Below are 23,633 nucleotides of genomic sequence, written 5' to 3'. Positions count from 1 at the left end.
CTAGTTAGCTAGCTCTGTAGGAGGCCTGGGTGGTGTTGGCTGTGCTGTGCTTCATCTTCATCCCTCCCCCAAGGACATAAGGACACAAACGGGATTTTGCTGGAACATAAGAGGATACACAGTGGTGATTCAGGTATAGAGCAAGGCGAAGTAGATTGGTGATGTAGGGAGCGCAGAAGAATGAAATTAATTGATGTGAGATTATCTCAGGGAAAGAATGACAGAACATTGAAGGAAGGATAACAGTTAAATATGAGTGCATGGCGGTCCAGTGGTTAAGACTTCGCCTTCCAGTGCAGGGGATGCAGGTTCGATCCCTGGTCGGGGAGCTAAGATTCCACATGCCTCCTGGCCAAAAAGCAAAACATAAAACAGAAGCGATATTGTAACAAATTCAATAAAGACTTAAAAAAAATGGTCCACATCAAAAAAAAATCTTAAAAAATGAGTTGCATGTATATGCAACTCTTGTACAAATTGAGGCCTAGCTAACTTACGTTCAAATGGAAATATCCTCTGGGTAGTTGGAAATATTAGACTGAGAGGTCAAAGTAGGAGAATTGATTTGTAGATGGTGACATTTGCATAAGTTACACAGATCTTTAACATTGTCATTGAATAGTTGAAACATAAATGTTCATAGGGTCTATAACACAACTCTAGGTAAAAGTCACTCCAGTAGTTATGATTACTGGTACCTGAAAGATGCATTAGAACAAGATACTCTAATTTATTAAATATTTCAAGGGATGATAATCTCTTTCTTTTTAGAGTTGTTTAATTTCATATTCATCTGAGTAGAATACTCATTACTAACCCCCAGGTCAGCTATTTCACATGACAGAAAACTTGACCAGAATCTATAGGAAAGGAATAATCAATTTCATATTTGACATGAGTTGTTTGAAAGTTGATTTTTTTGTTTAGTGTTTGGATAGTTAGCTATTTTTCTTGCATCTTTGTTTATATGCCTTTCTGAACCATGCTGCTTAATATTTCTGCTGATTTTTTCCTTCCTTTACATTTACCTTTGTAACGTAATACTTACGATTTGAACATATCTGTGAAGTTTTAAAGAGTTTTGACCTGTATTCGGCTCTATAGATAGTCTTTTAGTCTGTTTTTTTGAGGGGAAGAGTTTTAATTAGTGTAAAATTCCAATCTCAAATGTATCACCTTTGTTGAGTATCATACTTGGCTGAGTACAGTATTTTAAATATATTTTTCAGGAATGTTGCATTGTTGACCTGTCTTTTTTTTTTTGTTAATTTACTTTTGGCTGCTTTGGCTCTTTGTTGTTCTGCGCGGCTTTCTCTCGTTGCGGCGCATGGCTTCTCTTGTTGCAGAGCATGGGCTCTAGGTGCACGGGCTTCAGTAGTTGCGGCTCACGGGCTCTAGTGCGCAGGCACGGGCTTAGTTGCTCCGCGGCATGTGGGATCTTCCCCGATCAGGGCTCGAACCCGTGTCCCCTGCATTGGTAGGCGGATTCTTAACCACTGTGCCACCAGGGAAGCCCTAACCTGTCTTTAAACTACTTATATTTTAGGTTCGAAGAGTATGTCTATTTCATTGATCTAGGGAGAATTCCATACGTAAGTAGTCACTTGGGCTCCAAGTGTAGTAGGGCTTCTCAGCATGTTTCCCAGATTCAGGAATGCCTCAAAGTACACTTAAATTTGGTAGCATTTCTAAATTTTTTAGCAGCTGTGCCTGATATCCAGCAAAAGTTTGTTAAATACGGGTACTTCGCGTTTAGCTTGCGTCTCCACCAGCCCCAGGAGTGTGCCCTCTGAGCGCCATCCTCTTTCCTCCATTGTAGATCCACTGGTCAGTTGGATTCACTCTTGGTGGTGGCTCTGCTATGAACATCCTGTTGTCAGATGTCTGTCTTGATCCACTACAAGATAGCTTGGTTGTTCTGTGAAATAGGAACAGCTCAAGACCATTTCAGTGGCTGTAGGCACCCACATAATATTCAGGTGCCTGCCTTGCTGCTGCACATGTCATGTAGGTAGGTAGGTCACAGTGGACCCTGCCCTTGCAGTGCGGCAGAGAATGCATTGAGGAGTCAAGAGCCTCCAGGTGTATGTAATCAAAGATAATAAATGAGGATGAGGCATGCCCAGGGGAAAAGGGAGATTCTGGAAGTTTCTGACACTATTAAAAAAGGAGTACTGATTGATTTTACTGTATAGAACAGTACAATTTATGCAGATTATTTAAAGAAAAGGAGAAGGATATACTTAATGGTCTCATTCCTAAAATTATATCTTCAGTTTAACTTTTCAACCCTGGGAAGTTGAGACTGTAAGGACCCTAGGTGATCTATGTCTTGCTTATAATGTGGACCTTAGAGAAAGTGTTAATTCTTTCTGGTTAGAAGATTATGTTTACCAAAGCATATTCTGAGGAACACAGAAAGGATCCTTAACAAGTATGGAAAATGCTCTCTACTTTGTTTCCTTCAGGGAGGTTCCACAGGCACATTACCATATTAAAAGTTTCAAGATGTCCTAAAATAAACAAACCTGCTTTTGTTTCAGCTCTGGTATTTCCCTAATTTTTGCAAAAAGAAGAAGTTCTATAACAAAAATAATACATTTTTATATCACCTGGAATACACCTTGGGGAAACTGTAGCAGGTTATCTTTTAAATGATGACACTGTTCATTTAAATAGCTGCCTAGGGGCTATAACTATCGTTATGTTAAGAGTCACATCTAGTGGTATATAAACACAATGAAATATTACTCAGCCATTAAAAAGCATGAAATAATGCCATTTGCAGCAACATGGATGGACCTAGAGATTGTCGTACTGAGTGAAGTAAGTCAGGCAGAGAAAGAGAAATATGGTACGATAATGGGGAATCTAAAAAGAAATGATACAAATGGACCTATTTACAAAACAGAAACAGACTCACAGACCTAGAGAAGGAACTTACGGTTGGGGGTGGGGGAGGATAGGGGAGGGATAGTCAGGGAGTTTGGGATCAAGAGGTGTGCGCTGCTGTATTTAAAATGGATTAACCAACGAGGACCTAATGTAGAGCACGGGGGAACTCTGCTCAACTCTGCAGCCTGGATGGGAGGGCAGTCTGAGGGAGAATGGATACGTGTATATGTGTGGCTGAGTCCCTTTGCTGTGCACCTGAAACTATCACAACATTGTTAATCGGCTATACTCCAATATAAAGTAAAAGGTTTAAAAAAATCAGTTTTAAAGCTAAAAAAGAAGATCTTTTTTTTTTTTTTTTTTTGCGGTACGCGGGCCTCTCACTGTCGTGGCCTCTCCCATTGCGGGGCACAGGCTCCAGACGCACAGGCTCAGCGGCCATGGCTCACGGGCCCAGCCGCTCCGCGGCATGTGGGATCTTCCCGGACCGGGGCACGAACCTGCGTCCCCTGCATTGGCAGGCAGACGCTCAACCACTGCGCCACCAGGGAAGCCCCAAAAGATCATTTTTAAAGCTAAAAAAAGTCACATCTAAAAATTTGATTTAATCTTTGAAGCATGTATTGAATAATTAATGGATGCAAAATGAAAATATGTACTTTGAACATATTTTGAGTTCTCAAATATATATCTTTTTGCAAGATCAAAGAGAATTTTATTCTGATTCTTTAAAATTTATAACTAGTTGGATATGAGTCAGATAATCCATATAAAATTTTTATACTGAATTAGATATCTCTTATTAACAGATACTAAAACATCACCAAAGTATTGCTTATTACCTAAGTTCATTTTAGGGAATTGTAATATGTATTACTTAAATTATGGCTTTTAATAGTAACAACAAAAAAGAATTGACCCACTGTCTTACCAGCGAGTTGTAGAATTTCAGGCCATTTTTTTCCCCCCACTCATTGAAACTCAGAAGACAGATCACTTTGTAGTTTTGAGACAAGAAGTTGAAAGCTGTAAAATTTTTATGCACAGACATTTTGACAAGCAACAATATCACTTTGAAAAATTATTTTAGTACACAATGATCTAGTATTTTACTTGATAAAATATTTCATCCTTGATGAAATGGGTTTCATCATGTTAGAGCTTTTTGCATTTTCAACAATTCTAAAAATCTACTTGTTTTAATTTTTTGTTTCCAAATAAACTTGCTTTGGGCTTGTGAAAATTTGCATTTCTTAGAGTGAAGATCAATTTAAGTTTCTCCTAATTGAAGTTTTTAGGTTTCTAAAATTTAGTTGTTCCATCACTTTTCCAACAATTTTTCTAAAAGCTTTCTAGAATTTCATAATAGTGAACTATGTTTTGATTTTTGGATTTTGTTTGGTAGCTGGTTTGTAATCTTTTACACTGTTTCTTTATTTCAGATGTAAGTGTATACGTTTCCCCCTCCCTTTTGACCCAAATGGCTTCATGCGTGTTTTTTTATCCTGTAAACTGTGTGACGTGAAGTTTTCCCCTTTCAGGGAAAAAGGGCATTTAAAAAAATCTCCATAGGACTTTTTTGAAGGCATAAAAACTATCGTTTTGTAGCCCTGCTAAAGAATTCTGACATCTAATAGATCTTGAACTAAACACCTCATTGGTTACTGTACTGTGATAACCTGCAAAGAAATTATAACCTTTGAAAAGCAGTTCAGCTTTTCAAACCAGAAATATTAACAGATGAGTATGAATCAGCAAATAACTGCCCATCAAGTAAAAGTTAGAAATAAAGCAATGTTACTTTACATAAGCAGTTCATCTCCTCAATATTCAGCCCAGTTAAAGCTATAAGAACGTAGAGGCTGATCCAAACTCTCATTTCTGTAAGCATTTGACAACAGCACGGTCAGTAGAGGGGAATTCATCCAAGCTGGATGGAAAGCTCTTCCCTTTTATTCATTCTCATTACACACTTGATCTACATCTCATTTGTTTTGCTTTAATGGAAGTCTGTTTAGTACTTCTGATTCTTATGTAGAACTGAGTGCTTTCACCTATACTTTATCTTCATATAGTTGGTTCTTCCTTTTTTCTTATCTTTTAAACATAGATATTGACCTAGGTCTGTTACATGCCTGTAATTTATTAAGACACCTGCTAGTTCCTGTTACTATCAAGTAGTAGTCTTATCTATAAGAACAATCCTACATTTATGAAAAAAATTCATTTTATTTGTCACTGGAGAATATACACTTATCAGTTCATTTCTGACAACCTGTAGTAAAAATGGAATTTCTTAGTCTGTTACGCAGTTCTTTCTGTTTGCACAGAAGGAACTCATGTCCCACACAAGATTTATTGATTGTTATTTTTAAATGAAGCCTTATTCATTTCCTAGGATTTGATACATTTCTAGATGGGGAAGAGACTGTAGGTCTGATTGTCCATTTCCATACAGTTTTCCAGTTACGTGGCTAAACAGGTGTACAAGACCAGCTTTTAGCCCTTGGTCCTGTCTTCAGTGATAGGGCTGTAGGTTAGGTTATAGATTCTCTGTGGATTTTCTCTTCTGGCCGTAAATTGGCTCTGGAGCCAGGCTACCTACTAAAGAGAAAAGCAATACCTTGTGTTCCAAGTTGATGCACTGAGATCTGAAACTAACAGGCAAAGATTGTGTGTGTATGTATAACTATCTCATTGTATGAGTGCACTCTCTGGTTTGCTTGGCAAATATTATTTAGGAAATTTGTGAGAGTAGTAGAATATAAAAGCCAGAGTCTTACTATTTCAGACATCTCTTCTCTTTTCTATGTTCTTTTGTCTATTTCTATCTTATACCCTTTACCCTTCCCCTTCAAAGGCTTTTCTTTATGTGAAAATCCTATGGACACCCAAATTGAAGAATTATGAAAAGATAGTTGCAGGTAATGTAGGCCTTTGATGAATACTAAGCATTTTAACCATTTTTTGATGAAATTTGTAGTGAAAAAGGACCAGTTAAAAATAGAGTGAAGGCATAATTTTTTTTTTTTTTTTTTTTTTTATTTATGCGGTACGCGGGCCTCTCACCGTTGCGGCCTCTCCCGTTGTGGAGCACAGGCTCCGGACGCGCAGGCTCAGTGGCCATGGCTCACGGGCCCAGCCGCTCCGCAGCATGTGGGATCTTCCCGGACCGGGGCACGAACCCGTGTCCCCCGCATCGGCAGGCGGACTCTCAACCACTGCGCCACCAGGGAAGCCCCATGAAGGCATAATTTGCAGAAGTACCATACCGGGTCAAAGGGAGGGCAGTGGGTTTCGGTGGGAAGAAGTCCAAATTGGTTACCTAAGGATGAAGACCAAAGCCCACTAATTCAGGGTGGTGACACCGAAGGAAAAACCCCAAGGGTCTCCGTCTGTGTGTCACTAACACCGAGCACAGTGCCTGGTACACAGTAAGCCTCCAGTAGGTGTGTGGGTGGTGAGAGAATGAGTGAGAGCCCTGGCTTAGAGGGTTACTCCCTTCCGGGGGGGTTTAGACATTGACTAGAGTTGAGTCCCTCCCCAACCCTCCCTGCTGGTGTTATGAATATTGTTTTATTTCCCAAACTTTCTCCTTCGGAATTCATTCCCCCCATTAGATTTGGAAAGTATTTGGCTAGACACAGGTTTTTTTTTGTTTTTTTTTTGCGGTACGCGGGCCTCTCACTGCTGTGGCCTCTCCCGTTGCGGAGCACAGGCTCCGGACACACAGGCTCAGCGGCCATGGCTCACGGGCCCAGCCGCTCCGCGGCATGTGGGATCCTCCCGGACCGGGGCACGAACCCGTGTCCCCTCCATCGGCAGGAGGACTCTCAACCACTGTGCCACCAGGGAAGCCCACACACCTACCCTCCTTGGACTAAATAACCTTTCCTCCCAATTTTGTCCGTTGGCCCTCTATTCTATTTATTCTCAGTTTTCTTTTTGCTCTGTTGATAAGCTTCATCTCTTCTTGCCATTCCAAACAGTCTGGCTTCATCATTAAACCGTCCATGATTGCATTCTACCATAACGAAATTTGACTTGTTGACATTTGAGGCCTCTCAAACATAAAGGTAAATCTTTTCCAGTTCCCTCACACGATTCCTCTTGGGCACAGTATTATCTCAAAATAACACTGTGGTTGGTACCCTACCTTCCGGGTATAAGGAAGAGTGTCTCGTACAGTCTACAGGCACATGAGGAGGGACATGGTGAACTCTTGAAAAGAGCTAACAGTTCTTGGTTTAGCCCAGCATAATCATTGCCAGCATTGTCCAGTAGAACTGTGATGATGGAAATGTCCTATACTTTATATTAGCACCGAAGCTGCTAGCCGTGTGTGGCTATTGAGCACTTGAAATGTGGCTGGTGTGGCTGAGGAACTGATTTTTAGTTTAAATGTAAGTAGCCACATGTGACTAGGGACTACTGTGTCTGACAGTGTAGTAAGACGCTAGAACACTGGGATGACGATGCTAGGTGGAAAATGCAGGATACAAAAGTATATATTTGTTTTTACCATGTTGAAATATTGAAAAATTTTAAGTTCTTTGCAAAGGAAAAAACACTGATAATCACACCAGAATACTAACAGTGAATTGTATTAGGGTAGAGAAATTGTGTATGGGTGCCCTTCTGTTTTCATATTTTAGAATACTTTAAACAACTTTTATAATAAAAGTATATATGAGCAGAAAGAAAAAGTGTTCTGAGACTACAAGAATGCTTCAGCGAGTGAATGTATTGCTTGAACAGAGCTGCACAGGCATTCCTTCACGAGATCTACATTTTATTCAGTACATTTTGCCTGAAGAAGCCAGCTTTACAACTTTTTACTATCTGGTGCTCTTTATCATCAGTTGTGCTGTAACACAAGTAAATTGAGAAAACAACCCACAAATAATATTGTATGTACCATGTCAGAAAGACATTATGCTTTTTGAAATAATTTTTATGAGTTTTGAGCAAACCTGAAAATATGTACAATATATTATCAAAAATGAAGGGAAGTACCTTAATATGTCTGCCACATGTCTGCTCTACTTGAGCACTAAGGAAACTGAGCTATAGATTGAGTGTATGTCTCTTACAGCTATTTAAGGACACTCACGGGAGCTGTAACTTGAATAATTTTCAGTAATGTATGTGGTGTTACAAAGAATATAAAAAGATGGCACTACATTTCTTAGCACATTGTTACATAGGGGATGAGATTTTGGAAGATCAATGAGCTTCTTCAAAACCACCCCTCAGGGCTTCCCTGGTGGCGCAGTGGTTAAGAATCCGCCTGCCAATGCAGGGGACACAGGTTCGAGCCCTGATCTGGGAAGATCCCACATGCCACGTGTAGGGCGCGGCCGGATAGCCATTACGCATGCACTAAGTATGCCGCTAGGGCGTATGCACCTAATATGCTAATCAGGTTTTGAAGCAGTGGCCTATCCAAAGTCCGGCTTGCGAAATGCGATCACCATACGGACGAATCAGGGACTTACACGAGTCCTTAAGCCCTTATATAAGCAGACAGGCTCGAGCGTACGGGGTCTTCCTTCCATCCGCCCGAAACCAAGCTGTACTCCAATAAAGTGTGATGCGAGAAGAATCTAGCGTGTGGTGATTCGTCATTCTGCTGGTCAGAAGCGGCTCGCCGCAGCCACGGAGCAACAAAGCCCGTGCACCACAACTACTGAGCCTGCGCTCTAGAGCCTGCGAGCCACAACTACTGAAGCCTGTGTGCCACAACTACTGAAGCCTGCGTGCCTAGAGCCCCTGCTCCACAACAAGGGAAGCCACCGTGATGGGAAGCCCACGCACCGCGACGAAGAGTAGCCCCTGCTCGCCGCAACTAGAGAAAGCCCGCACACAGCAACGAAGACCCAACGCAGCCAAAAATAAATAAGTAAAATAAATAAATTTAGAAAAAAGAAACGCCACCCCTCAGCACCCTGCCCCCCCCCCCCCCCAAAATCCCACTTCATTATTAAATTACTCACTTGAAGATTGTGGCATTACTATGTTTTGGCTGGCTATTGTTGAAAAGGTACTTACGTAATAACTTCAGTACCTAGATCTGTTTTTTTCTCCTTAATAGACAAATCATTTGTGACTAATTATCACTCTGAAAACATGTGGACTAGATAAAGAATTAAATGCTTTCGATTTTAGAATTCAGTTTGTTATTCTAGTTCCAGGTCTGATCATAAGCACCACAGGCCCCAGGGCCCTCACTCCTGGAGACTGAGGGTGACACGGGGTTTCTTGCAGGGGTGGAGGGGTGTGTATGTGGGGTGGTGTCATGGGCGTGGGTGGGGCTTGATAGATGTTCCCCCCTCATTCCTCCACTTTGACTTCCAGGCTCACATTAATACTAGGCTTGGAGGCTTTCATCCATCCCCAAATCTTTGGGGGGTGATTTTCATTCACCAGCAGGGCTGTGTATAATTCTAGAGTCCTTAAAATGTCTAGAAATCGCACACTAGGCCACAGAAGGAAAGCGGTGTGTGCTAAGCTTCTGAGTCTGTACTGTTTGGGGATAGTGCGGCTTAAATGCAGAGGTTGCTCTGCAGATGTGCACATTCCAAAAGACAGGAAACAGCAGCCATGGTATTTCTGTGTTCATCCTCTGCACTTCACCACCTTGAGTTCTTAGCAGCGTCGCACTGGAATTTGTAGTAGAGACCAAACTGTTACTTAAAAAGAGGAACGGCTTTGGTATGACTAAAACTAGATTTTTATTGTAAATGAAGGTGATTTCATAGTTCTTTTTTTTTTTTAAGGATAGCGAGGAAATTATTTTTTGTACTAGAAGCCTAATGTATTTGACATAATTACTATTCTTTAGATAATCATATCAGTGAAGAACCCTGTTAGAGTAAGCAAATATAAACAATTTGAGGGGGGTAGTTTGTAATAACAGCACCTTCCATTGGTGTGACATCTTGTGAAATACAAAGGCCACAAATATCAATACTTGGATGCATTTCTCACTTGCTCATTGAAACAACCTTGTGAGAAGTTGAGAGGCAGGGAGAGCAAGTATTCATTATTCTCCTTTACAGATGAGTTATGGGCAGAAAACCCAGCTATTCAGTAGTGGAAGTGATACTGACTACAAAAACCTACATGTTATGGACTGCTGGGCTGGTGCACTTTGCACTCTTCCGTCCTGCCTTCCTGAATTAAAGAAGATGCATGCTTCCATGGGCATTAATCCGCTATATATATTTTTTGGTATCCTTAATAGAAACCATTTAAAATTTAAAGTAAAAAAGACGAGAAATTCTAAAATAAGTGTATTATTGTTGGACCTTTAAAATTATCATTTATACAGCCCAGTCTTTAGGATAATTTTACGTGAGAGAAAAGATGCTCAAGACAATTTGTGGAAGGTCTTTTTTTCTCAGTGTAAACCTTTGTAGAAGGAAAAGTTGAAAAAACGAAACAAAATGAAGAACCTTTGAGTGTACATGGTGGTGCTTTTTCTTTAAAACTTTTAGAGAGGGCTTCTCTGGTGGCGCAGTGGTTGAGAGTCTGCCTGCCGATGCAGGGGACACGGGGGTTTGGGCCCCGGTCCGGGAAGATCCCACATGCCGCGGAGCGGCTAGGCCCGTGAGCCATGGCTGCGGAGCCTGTGCTCCGCAACGGGAGAGGCCACAACAGTGAGAGGCCCGCGTACTGCAAAAAAAAAAAAAAAAAAAAAACCTTTTAGAGAAGTTAAACTAAAATGCAGTTTAACTTCATATTGACTAAACTTCACATTTGGAATGAGTACGAAGATGAATAGACAGAGTTTGACATATGGGTGTTTGCCAGCCATGTTCTTGAACTTGCCAGGTGGATGTTAAGTGGGTCTTGCATGTGCTTGTCAGATCCCTCCATTGTTTTGGCCACATGGTGGATCACACCTGGAGTAAGTTAAACAGATAATTTTATTTCTGAAACAGTTCAGAACTAGAAATAAAGAGCCTCTTGTTCGGTGTGTGTGCTCTGCTACCAAAGGCTTGCAGCTTAGGGGAGGGGAAGCTTAGTTATGACCCAATATTTATACCTGGGCCATCTGTTAACAGTTTATGTTCACAGTAAGGAGAATGGACACTCGAGCTCCAGGAACATTTAGACCTGTCATCACGGTACAGGAGGAAGCCAGCTTGGGGTGCTTCTGTCTCAGACCCTTGTTATTGGTGTCCAGTTACAGGTGCTGCCCAGATGACTACATAGGCTTACGCTCCCAGACTTACCAGCCTTTCCTCTCTTTTCCTCAGTCCTCTGAGTCTGTTCTATGTAGAGAGTAAAAACAAAATATAGTCACTAATGACTCTGGGGATATGGACAATTTAAAAATTATATGGCATCAGCTATTGAACAAGTCACAGCAGGAGTTCTGTTAGTGGTAATGATGCAAGGGAAGGTCTTAACTGGCTTTGATGAGATCATGGGCATTCAATGTGTTTTGCTTTCTTTTCTGCATCTCACCTACTTCTTGAATCCTTTGATTTGTCCATATCTCTTAATGACAACAGAGAGAATCCCATGGTTGGGTTGATACCATGTTTTAAAGTGAACATAGTAAACTAAAACAGTTTTTCTTTATCAGTCTTAACAGTGAACCAGGTCTGTCATATGTGAATTTTTAAGGCCTTTATTCATTTAAATAATGGAAAAAAGCCTTATACTAAGTTGTTCGCAGCGAAACTAAGTTTTAGAAGTTCTCTGGCAAAGACAATTATATACATTTCGTTAAAGACATTCTTCTGATACCTCTGTACTCCCTGGATCTGATGTATATTGTTGGATTCAATTCCCTAAAATTTTGTTTAGAATTTTTGCATCTGTGTTCATGAGCCATATTGGTCTGTAGTTTTCTTATAATATCTTAGTCTGGTTTTTATGTTAGGGTAATGCTGGCCTCTTAACATGATTTGGGAAATATTCCCTCCTCTTCAATTTTTGAGAAGAGTTTGTATAGAATTGGCATTATACTTTCCTTAAATATCTGGTAGAATTCACCTTTAAGCCAACTGGGCCTGGAAGTTTCTTCGTGGGAAAGTTTTTGTTTGTTTGTTTATTTATTTTGGCTGCGTTGGGTCTTCATTTGCTGCGTGTGGGTTTTCTCTAGCTGCGGCGAGTGGGGGTCAGTAGTTGTGGCTTGCAGGCTCTAGAGTGCAGGCTCAGTAGTTGCGGCACACGGGCCTAGTCACTCCGTGGCATGTGCGATCTTCCCAGACCAGGGCTTGAACCCGTGTCCCCTGCATTGGCAGGTGGATTCCCAACCATGGCGCCACCAGGGAAGCCCCTGTGGGAAAGTTTTAAACTGTAAACCCAATTTCTTTTATAGGTACAGGGCCATTAATTCTATTTCTTCTTGAATGAACTTTGGTAGTTTGTGTTTTCAAGGAATTTGTCCATTTCATCTAAGTTTATTCTATTGGTGTAAAATTTTTCTGGTATCCCCTTATTGTCTTTTTTATATCTATAGAATCTGTAGTGATCTCACCTGTTTCATTCTTGATATTGGTAATTTGTCTTCTCTCTTTCCTGAACAGTCTGGCTAGAGGTCCATCTTGTCTGAAAGAACCAGCTTTTGGTTTCATTGTTTTTCCATTTTCTATTTCATTGATTTCTGCTCTCATCTTTTATTCCCCTCTTCTGCTTAGCTTAGGTTTCATTTGCTCTTCTTTTTCTAGTTTCTTAAGATGAAAACTGATTTGAGACCTTTTCTAATATAGGCTCTCCTTGTGCTATAAATTTTCCCCTAAATACTGCTTTAGTGGCAACCTAAAAATATTGATACGTTGTGTTTTTATTTTCATTCAATTCAAAATACTTTCTAATTTCTCCTTTGCCCTATTGGTTATGCAGAAATATGTTCTTTTTAACTTTTTTTTTTTTTTAAATTTTGGCTGCGTTGGGTCTTTCTTACTGCGTGCGGGCTTTCTCTAGTTGCGGAGAGCGGGGCCTACTCTTTACTGTGGTACACAGGCTTCTCTTGTTGTGGAGGCTCTAGGCACTCAGGCTTCAGTAGTTGTGGCACGCAGGCTCAGCAGTTGTGGGTCGTGGGCTTAGCTGCTCCGCAGCATGTGGTATCTTCCCGGACCAGGGCTCGAACCCGTGTCCCCTGCACTGGCAGGTGGATTCCTAACCACTGGACCACAAGGGAAGTCCCATCCTTTACTTAACCTATTTGTGACTTTATGTTTATTGTAGAATTTTTACTATATTGTAATTGGGACTTGTTTTAAGACCCATCTCTGCCTTTTAATTGGTTGTTTAAGCCATTTAAATTTATTATGATTATTAACAGCTATCTTATCACAGTCTTCAAGAGATAACATACCATTTAATGTGATGTATAAGAACCTTATAATAGTGTTCCAGTTTCCCACTCCTGGTCTTTATGCTGTTGTGTCATACATTTTATTTATACATATGTTATAAACCTCACAATACGTTGTTGTTTTTGTTTCAATGGTCAGTTATCTATTTTCATTCTTTCTTTCTTTTTTTTTTAAAAATCTTTGGCCATGCAGCAAGGCATGTAGGATTTTAGTTCCCTGATCAGGGATAGAACCCACGTCCCCTGCATTGGAAGCGCAGAGTCCTAACCACTGGACTGCCAGGCAAGTCCCTCAGTTATCTTTTAAAGATACTTAAATAACAAGAAGATTTTAGTTAATGTTTCTAGTGCTCTTTGTTCCTTTGTGTGGATAGGACATTTTGTCCTATCATTTTCCTTCTGCCTAAAGGACTTCCTTTGACATTTCATTTAGGGCAGGATTGCTGGTGATGAATTCTTTCAGTTTTTCCATGTCTGAAGAAGTGTTTGTTTCACCTTTGTTTTGAAATATACTTTTGATGAGTACAGGATTCTCAGTTGACAGGTTCTTTTTTTCAATACTTTAAAGTGTTTTTGCCCCATTCTCATTTGCATGGTTTCCATCAAGAAATCTGATGTCATCCATATCTTTGTTCTGTTCTACCTAATGTTTCTTTTTTTCTCTGGCGACTTTATTACTGGTTTGAATAGTTTTATTATGTGTTGATTTCTACATGTTTCTTGTGCTTAGAGTTCATTGAACTCCTTGGATCTGTGTGTTTTGGTTTTCATTAGTTTTGGAAAAATTTTGGCCATTATTCAAATATTTTTTTCTGTCCTTCTCTCTCTCTTCCAATTACATGTATGTTAGATTTCTTAAAGTTATCACACAGCTCACTGAAGTGCTGTTAATTTTTTGAACTTCTTTTTCTCTCCATATTTCATTTTGTATAGTTTTGTGTATGTGTGTGGTTTAAGATTCAGTAATCTTTTCTTCTCAAATGTCTGATCTGCCATTAGTCCTGTCCTATATTTTTAATCTCAGACATTGTAGTTTTCATCTTTAGATATTTGATTTTATATCTTTTCAAACATATGGAATATAATCATGATAACTTTTAAAGTCTTTTTCTGCTAATTCTAACCTTTGTGTTGATTCTGGATTGGTTTCAGTTAATTTTTCTCTTCATTTCCATTCCCTTTGTGTCCCATTTCTTTGCATGCCTGCTAATTATTTATTTATTTATTTAGACCGCACCACCACCGCGGGTCTTGTGGCATCTTAGTTCCCCTTAGTACCAGGGATTGAACCCAGGCCCTCGACAGTGAGATGGGAGTCCTAACCATTGGACCACTGGGGAGTTCTCACATGCATGCTAATTTCTGATTGGATGCCAAACTTTGTAAATTTTATCTTCTTGGGTGGTGGATATTTTGTATCCCTTGAGCTTTGTTCTGGGGCCACAGTGAAAACAGTTGGAAACAGTTTGGTCTTTTGGGTCTTGATTTTAAGATTTGTTAGGCAGGTCCAGAGCAGTGTTTAGTGTAGGGCTAATTATTCCCCATTACTAAGTCGAGACCCTTCTGAGCACTCTACCTAGTGTGCCCTGAATTATGAGGTTTTCCAGTCTGGCTGGTAGAAAACAGGCACCATCCCCAGCCACGCTGAGCCTTAGGGCGTGTTTCCTCCTTTCCTTTATGATGACCCTTTCCTGTGCCCTGGCTGGGTCCTCACATGCATGCCCCGATTAACACTCTTTTGAAGGCTTAGGAGCAACCCTTTGCAGATATCTGGTGTTTTCCTCTGGAGAGCTCTCTCCTCTGGGTACTTTTCCTGTGATCTCCAGCTGCCTTAGATTCTCTGACCTACTTCCTTCAGCCACCGCTTCATGTCTCCTCATTGTCTTGGTGCAACCTTCACTGAATGAGTGCTGGCTATCCACTCGCTTCAGGTGATGTCCCCAGAAGTGAATGTATTGGTTAATTGATGATCTGTCTGGCATCCTGAGATCCACACGTATTAAACAATTTATGGAAAATGTTTTAATTTTGAGAGTCAGCTGGAAAATTTCAGCAAGTAAACATTATAGAAAATCTTTGCTTTAATTTATCTAGTTTTTATAATTCAGAAAAGAATTATAGAGAAGATTTTAGGAAGTAGCAGAATACATATTAGTGGTACATTGATCTAGTAACTTCATCCTGTGGTGGATTTAAACATATTTTCTTTATATTTAATGTTTGTAACATTTAGTGTGTAGTTCTAGATGAAGTGCAAGAAACTGAGCGTTAAATCTTTGGTGAAGAGTGTCTGTCTTTCTGACTTGATGCTCTTACTAAAAATAATTATTAATACTTTTTAAAAAGTCATTTTTGTAACCCTCTTATTATCTGCTAAAATTCATGCAAAAGCTGATCCAATGAGATTTGCCTATCACTATGTTAGTTTTCATTTTCTAGTGGCATAAATTAATCAGAACTCTAGCATAAAGAATATTATGACTTAATAAAGCCATTGTTAGATTAGTATGACGTATTGAAAGTATGTTAATTTAGTGGAAAATGGCATCTATCACGAGTAATCAGAAAGTCAACCTAGGTATATAAGAAGAAAAGTTAAAATAGATATAACTATTGCCTGGCAGGGCTATAAGACAAATGTGTGTTTCATCTTAATTTTTATGAAATAAGTGATGAGCAGTCCAAAGTTTTTAGCCATACAAAAATTGATTACCTGTGTAAAACTTACGTTTATGGGACTAATTTTTTTTTTTTTTTTTTTTTGCGGTACGCGGGCCTCTCACTGTTGTGGCCTCTCCCGTTGCGGAGCACAGGCTCTGGACGCGCAGGCTCAGCGGCCATGGCTCACGGGCCCAGCCGCTCCGCGCCATGTGAGATCTTCCTGGACCGGGGCACGAACCCATGTCCCCTGCATCGGCAAGCAGACTCTCAACCACTGCGCCACCACCCGGGAAGTCCGGGACTAATTTTTTTTTACCAATGTTTCAGTGAAATTACCATTCAGCTGCTTGTTTCTGTTTTACTTTAAAATGAGCTAGTGATTTGTTACGAGAAATTCTTTCAGCAAAATTTTACAAGTCCAGTCTCTTGAGATATAGCAAAATAAACATCAGTATAATTGAGCATGAGTACAAAAATACAGATTTCTGAGTTTTCCTTATCTTTAAATGATATTAAGCTTTTAAAAGTTTAAAATGTCACTTAGTTTAAAATGTCAACGATTACAGTAAAAAAAAAAAATTAATGTTCCAAGATACCAAAGGTATTTTAATAAAGAGGAATGGTTCATTTGGAGTTTTTTCAAAAGATCAATAACGTAATTTATATCTATACATAACGCATACCTTTTTTCTCTCTTATTTTTGTAGGTTCTGCTGGAGACTTACATTTGGCCTCAATGTGAAATTAAAGTAGAAAATCACATCTACATGTATGTTGCTATCAGGATGTTGATTCATTGGTCATGCCTGAAGAGGGAAATTCAGTTCTAGATGGCTGACTGCCAGCAAAAATAAATGCTTACCCTAGATGTCAAGCCCTTCTCCTTTTTACTGGAGTGAAAATCCCCTCCAGATACCAACAGAACATCACTGCAGAACATGCTCCGCATTTTAAGGATGTCAGCAACCTAAATTCATGTGCCCTGTCTGTACAGTTGTTGTGGATGGTTTACCACCTGAAAGCTCCTCAAGCTCTTATCCAGGCCCTGTATCTGTCTCTGAAATGTCTCTGCTTCATGCTTTGGGTCCAGTGCAGACCTGGCTGGGACAAGAGCTAGAGAAATGTGGCATTGATGCCATGATTTATACTCGATACGTCCTCAGTCTTCTGCTGCATGACAGCTATGACTACGACCTGCAGGAACAGGTATTTACATACTGTAAATGTTTTGTGAAAATTTATGATTGTGTTTACATTCTCCTTCAAAGAGCACTTTCGTATTCCAGCACAAGTTAGACGGCTGGGGTCCACAAACTTTTTAAGCTGTCAGTGAATATAGATGAGCCGCGTTACCAAACACACTGGTTCAGTCATTTTCTCTGACATTTTCTTGATGTTGATTGCATTCTGGCACAGACTCTGGATCTTGTCACAGAAGGTAATAGTTTGATGACCCACTGCCTTTGAGTTAGCACTGCTCCGGAATGTTGGTTTCTGCTATTTAGGAAAATCCCACATTGTGATTAGACGTTTTAATCGTTGGGTCTGTTATACTTCTTAACAGTCCAAAGTTTAATATTTCATTTTATCTCTAAGAATGATGATAAACTGCTTATTAATCAAAGTGTGTGTTTTGAATCAGTAGACTTAAAATTTTGGTAAAGCATATAACTTTAAAGTGGCCAATATACATTTTACTTGACTTAGGTGCTTAAAGTGAAGAAAGCAACCAAATCTATGTTCTTGAAAAAAATCTCAACTTCAGTCTCACTCTCCAAGAGAAGCTCCTGAATGTGAGGCTTGCTGAAAGGGAGGCAGAGTCATCAGCACCAAACCAATGAGCTCTGGGTGACTTCTGGGTACAAATTTCATGTAAAAGGGAGTGTTTTGGGAATTCCCTGGCGGTCTAGTGGTTAGCACTCCACGCTTCCATTGCAGGGGGCACAGGTTCGATCCCTGGTTGGGGAACTAAGGTCCCACATGCCTTGTGTCACGGCCAAAAGATAAACAGTTTTTTAAAAAGGGAGTGTTTTGTGGGCAGTATTTGTTGTTGTTGTTTTAAACCATTGTTACTAACACTGAAAACAGGAGCAAAGTTTCATCGACGGAAGAATCTGGCTTTGACCTTCCAAACTACAGAGCAGTTTCAGAGTCCTGTACATACAGGGGGTTTCACAGCGTGCCTAACATTCTGTCACATGTCAGTTGAGCAGAGTATTTCCCACTGCTGGTGTTCCGCATCCTTTCTAGCTGGACACAACTACATTTCCCCTGCTTCCAGGTTGCTTACTGCCCTGGCTGGTGATTATTAGGTCAAGTAAGGCTTTGAGGGGGTTGACTTAAAACCTAATAATCAGAAAGTGTGTTATTTTGGCGGTCAGTATTTTGCATAATTTTCTTACCAAAGCTCTATTATTTTCCATCATATTTCCAGTAAATGTACTTTAAGGGCAGGTAACATGTTAAATCTACCAACGTAGAAGAATTTTTACTTCCAGAAATGAGGAAGATATTCCTCTTAACTCAAAAATCATGTACTTCAGTTGTAAATATGTACGTGTAGGAAACAAATCGTTTTTTAGTAGGAGTTTAATAAGGCTTCTTCTTAAAATTGTGTATTAACAGTATCAACACCAATAAATATATTAGCACAGAGTATCTATGTGTTAGGTGCTATAGTACATGGAAAAAGGGGTAAAACATAGGCCTGCTATTAAGATTATGGTGAACACTTCCGTGATGAGACCTGTTTGTGAATCCCTTTGGTCTCTGTGTTCGCTGTAGGGTGGCGGAGGGCGGGGGGTGGGTGTCTTGGCAGCTGTCAGTGGCCTACTGTGTTGATCCTCCCTGTTCTGGTTCATCTTTAGGACACAGGACAGATAAAGGTTAGTGAAAACAGAGCATGTCTGGAATTACAAGGAGAATCCACAGGGAATTAAAAGGGCCCTAAAATCCTTTTCTGCTCAGCCCTGGCTCGCACAGTGCCAAGTCCCATGCTGATGGGGAAGGTCAAATTGAAAATGACCTTTCATAGGAGATGACCCATAACTTTTCCATGACTCAAGGAGGAGGATATGCTCACTGTATCCCCCCAGAGAGAGTCAGGGCATAGAGCCAAGGGAAGGGCCTGAGCTGACCTTCTGTGATTCAGACTCCACCTAATGGGCATACTCACCAGCCTGCTGTGGGCGAGCAAGCGTGCCACTCTTCTGATCCCTGGGTCACACTGTGGGTGGGCTCACCCCTCATTTGGAGGCCAAGTGACTCCACTTTTGGGTGTTTGTTTCCTTGCATCTTTTCTCACCCCTCAGTCCTTGAATTAGTCTAACCTTGACTTGAAAATGCCTAGTTTTAAGGCCATTGCTTCAACTACTGGCCTTATTTGTCATGTTGAATTCATGGCTTTTCACAGTTTTAGCTAAAAGAAACACACAAAGAGCTCTTGAGTTCTGAGAAACAGATTTTGTACTTGTCTCAGCAGCCCCTGGTGATTGGGTAGGAAGTACAGCTGATCAGGCCCTGGTCTTGGTTGAGGCTGACTAACAAACAGAGTTACATGTAAACCTCTGATTTGGGCAGGTTTGTAAATACAGTTGTGGCGACAGCTGTGTACTGCGTAGTGCTGGAGAACAACTGCCTTTTAATACGTAGATATTATAGGTGGGTCTTAGTAATTTTATTTCCACAAATTCTATTTTTTTTATTTTTGTCAAGATTACCATATTCTGATAAATGTATGCTTAGATAAATCAGGAATTCACTATACATCATTTTTAGATGTAAATATAAACTACTTTTCTAACCCATCCTTCAAGGTCCAGGTCACCTTCCTCTGAATCCACTTCTGATAATTCCTGATGAAAACAATGGCTTCTTCTTCCAAACTTGACCATGTTTCTGCTATAGAGCTCTTAATTATAGTTATTAGAGTGTATTATCTTTCCCAGTAGTTTATAAGATGCTTAATGGCGGAAATCATATATTCATCTTAAAAATTTTTTTAAACTTTTTTCTTTTTTTTTTTTTTTTTTGTGGTACGTGGACCTCTCACTGTTGTGGCCTCTCCCGTTGCGGAGCACAGGCTCTGGACGCACAGGCTCAGCGGACCTGGCTCACGGGCCTAGCCGCCCCGCGGCTTGTGGGATCTTCCTGGACTGGGGTACGAACCCGTGTCCCCTGCATCGGCAGGCGGATTCTCAGCCACTGCGCCACCAGGGAAGCCCCTAAACTTATTTTTTGAAATAATTTCAAACATCAGAAGGATTGGAAGAGTACGACAAAGAACCTCAGTCAGCCCCAGTTGCTAACATTTTCCCACTTTTACTTTATTTCTCTCCTCTCCTTTTTATGCCTGCTTATCCTACATGAATCAGCATATTATATTTATTTAGAGTTTTTGAATTATGTTTTATTTATTTTTTTGTACAGCAGGTTCTTATTAGTTATCCATTTTATACATATTAGTGTATATATGTCAATCCCAATCTCCCAGTTCATCCCACCACCACCACCCGCCCACCACTTTCCCCCCTTGGTGTCCATACATTTTGTTCACTACATCTGTGTCTCAATTTCTGCCCTGCAAACTGGTTCATCTGTACCATTTTTCTAGGTTCCACATATATACGTTAATATACGATATTTGCTTTTCTCTTTCTGACTTACTTCACTCTCTGTGACAGTCTCTAGATCCATCCATGTCTCTACAAGTAACCCAATTTTGTTCCTTTTTATGGCTGAGTAGTATTCCATTGTATATATGTACCACATCTTCTTTATCCATTCGTCTGTGAGTGGGCATTTAGGTTGCTTCCATGACCTGGCTATTGTAAGTAGTCCTGCAAACATTGGGATGCATGTGTCTTTCTGAATTATGGTATTCTCTGGGTATATACCCAGTAGTGGGATAGCTGGGTCATATGGTAATTCTATTTTTAGTTTTTTAAGGAACCTCCTTACTGTTCCCCATAGTGGCTGTATCAATTTACACTCCCACCAACAGTGCAAGAGGGTTCCCTTTTCTCCACACCCTCTCCAGCATTTGTTGTTTGTAGATTTCCTGACAATGCCCATTCTAACTGGTGTGAAGCGATACCTCACTGTAGTTTTGATTTGCATTTCTCTAATAATTAGTCATGTTGAGCAGCTTTTCATGTGCTTCTTGGCCATCTGTATGTCTTCTTTGGAGAAATGTCTATTTAGGCCTTCTGCCCATTTTTTCATTGGGTTGTTTGTTTTTTTAATATTGAGCTGCATGAGCTGTTTATATATTTTGGAGATTAATCCTTTGTCCGTTGATTCATTTGCAAATATTTTCTCCCATTCTGAGGGTTGTCTTTTCGTTTTGTTTGTAGTTTCCTTTGCTTTGCAAAAGCTTTTAAGTTTCATTAGGTCCCATTTGTTTACTTTTGTTTTTATTTCCATTACTTTAGGAGGTGGATCAGAAAAGATCTTGCTGTGATTTATGTCAGAGTGTTCTTCCTATGTTTTCCTCTGAGAGTTTTATAGTGTCTGGTCTTACATTTAGGTGTCTAATCCAGTTTGAGTTTATTTTTGTGTGTGCTGTGAGGAAGTGTTCTAATTTCATTCTTTTACATGTAGCTGTCCAGTTTTCCCAGCACCACTTATTAAAGAGACTGTCTTTTCTCCATTGTATATCTTTGCCTCCTTTGTCATAGATTAGTTGACCATAGGTGCGTGGGTTTATCTCTGGGCTTTCTAACTTGCTCCATTGATCTATATTTCTCTTTTTGTGCCAGTACCATATTGTCTTGGTTAATGTAGCTTTGTAGTATAGTCTGAAGTCAGGGAGTCTAATTCCTCCAGCTCTGTTTTTTTCCCTCAAGACTGCTTTGGCTATTTGGGGTCTTCTGTGTCTCCATACAAATTTTAAGATTTTTTGTTCTAGTTCTGTAAAAAATGCCATTGGTAATTTGATAGGGATTGCATTGAATCTGTAGATTGCTTTGGGTCGTATAGTCATTTTCACAATATTGATATTTCCAACCCAGGAACATGGTATATCTCTCCATCTGTTTGTATCATCTTTAATTTCTTTCATCTGTGTCTTATAGTTTTCTGCATACAGGTCTTTTGTCTCCCTCGGTAGGTTTATTCTTAGGTATTTTATTCTTTTTGTTGCAATGGTAAATGGGAGTGTTTCCTTATTTTCTCTTTCAGATTTTTCATCATTAGTATATAGGAATGCAAGAGATTCCTGTGCATTCATTTTGTATCCTGCAGCTTTAGCAAATTCATTGATTAGCTCTAGTAGTTTTCTGGTGGCATCTTTAGGATTCTCTGTGTATAGCATCAGGTCATCTGCAGTGACAGTTTTACTTATTCTTTTCCAGTCTGTATTCCTTTTATTTCTTTTTCTTCTCTGATTGCCGTGGCTAGGACTTTCAAAACTATGTTGAATAATAGGGGTGAGAGTGGACATCCTTGTCTTGTTCCTGATCTTAGAGGAAATGCTTTCAGTTTTTCACCATTGAGAATGATGTTTGCTGTGGGTTTGTCATATATGGCCTTTATTATTTTGAGGCAGGTTCCCTCTATGCCCACTTTCTGGAGGGTTTTTATCATAGTGGCTGTTGAATTTTGTCAAAAGCTTTCTCTGCATCTATTGAGATGATCATACGGTTTTTCTTCTTCAATTTGTTAATATGGTGTATCACATTGATTGATTTGCATATATTGAAGAATCCTTGCATCCCTGGGATAAATCCCACTTGATCATGGTGTATGATCCTTTTAATGTGGTGTTGGATTCTGTTCGCTAGTATTTTGTTGAGGATTTTTGCATCTATATTCATCAGGGATACTGGTCTGTAATTTTCTTTTTTTGTAGTATCTTTGTCTGGTTTTGGGATCAGGGTGATGGTGACCTTATAGAATGAGTTTGGGAGTGTTCCTTCCTCTGCAATTTTTGGGAAGAGTTTGAGAAGGATGGGTGTTAGCTCTTCTCTAAATGTTTGATAGAATTCACCTGTGAAGCCCTCTGGTCCTGGACTTTTGTTTGTTGGAAGATTAATTACAGTTTCAGTTTCATTACTTGTGACCGGTCTGTTCATATTTTCTGTTTCTTCCTGGTTCAGTCTTGGAAGGTTATACCTTTTTACGAATTTGTCCATTTCATCCAGGTTGTCCAATTTATTGGCATGGAGTTGCTTGTAGTAGTCTCAGGATGCTTTGTATTTCTGCGGTGTCTGTTGTAACTTCTTTTCCAATTTTATTGATCTGAGCCCTCTCCCTCTTTTTCTTGATGAGTCTGGCTAATAGTTTCATCAATTTTGTTTATCTACTCAAAGAACCAGGTTTTAGTTTTATTGATCTTTGCTATTGTTTTCTTAGTTTCTATTTCATTTATTTCTGCTCTGATCTTTATGATTTCTTTCCTTCTGCTAACTTTGGGTTTTGTTTGTTCTTCTTTCTCTAGTTCCCTTAGGTGTAAGGTTAGATTGTTTATTTGAAGTCTTTCTTGTTTCTTGAGGTAGGCTTGTATTGCTATAAACTTCCCTCTTAGAACTGCTTTTGCTGCATCCCATAGGTTTTGGATCATCGTGTTTTCATTGTCATTTGTCTCTAGGTATTTTTTGATTTCCTCTTTGATTTCTTCAGTGATCTCTTGGTTATTTAGTAATGTATTGTTTAGCCTCCATGTGTTTGTGTTTTTTACATTTTTTCCCCTGTAATTGATTTCTACTCTCATAGCGTTGTGGTCAGAAAAGATGCTTGATAT

General features: G+C 39.8%; 1 protein-coding gene across 2 annotated transcripts in view; it reads left to right on the top strand.

Annotated features, from left to right (window-relative positions):
- The window catches only part of KIAA0232 (KIAA0232 ortholog), a 91,749-nt gene that overhangs the window by 17,144 nt on the left and 50,972 nt on the right, over positions 1-23,633 (top strand). For both annotated transcript variants that reach the window (XM_032633311.1, XM_032633310.1), the window contains exon 2: positions 16,600-17,098. In XM_032633311.1, coding sequence (XP_032489202.1) covers positions 16,868-17,098 — 231 coding nt within the window. In that variant the 5' untranslated portion in view covers positions 16,600-16,867. The remainder of the gene's footprint in view (positions 1-16,599; positions 17,099-23,633) is intronic.

Source organism: Phocoena sinus, chromosome 5 (genome assembly GCF_008692025.1).
Source record: "Phocoena sinus isolate mPhoSin1 chromosome 5, mPhoSin1.pri, whole genome shotgun sequence".
Taxonomy (NCBI): Eukaryota; Metazoa; Chordata; class Mammalia; order Artiodactyla; family Phocoenidae; genus Phocoena; species Phocoena sinus.
This window is presented reverse-complemented; position numbering and strand designations above follow the sequence as displayed.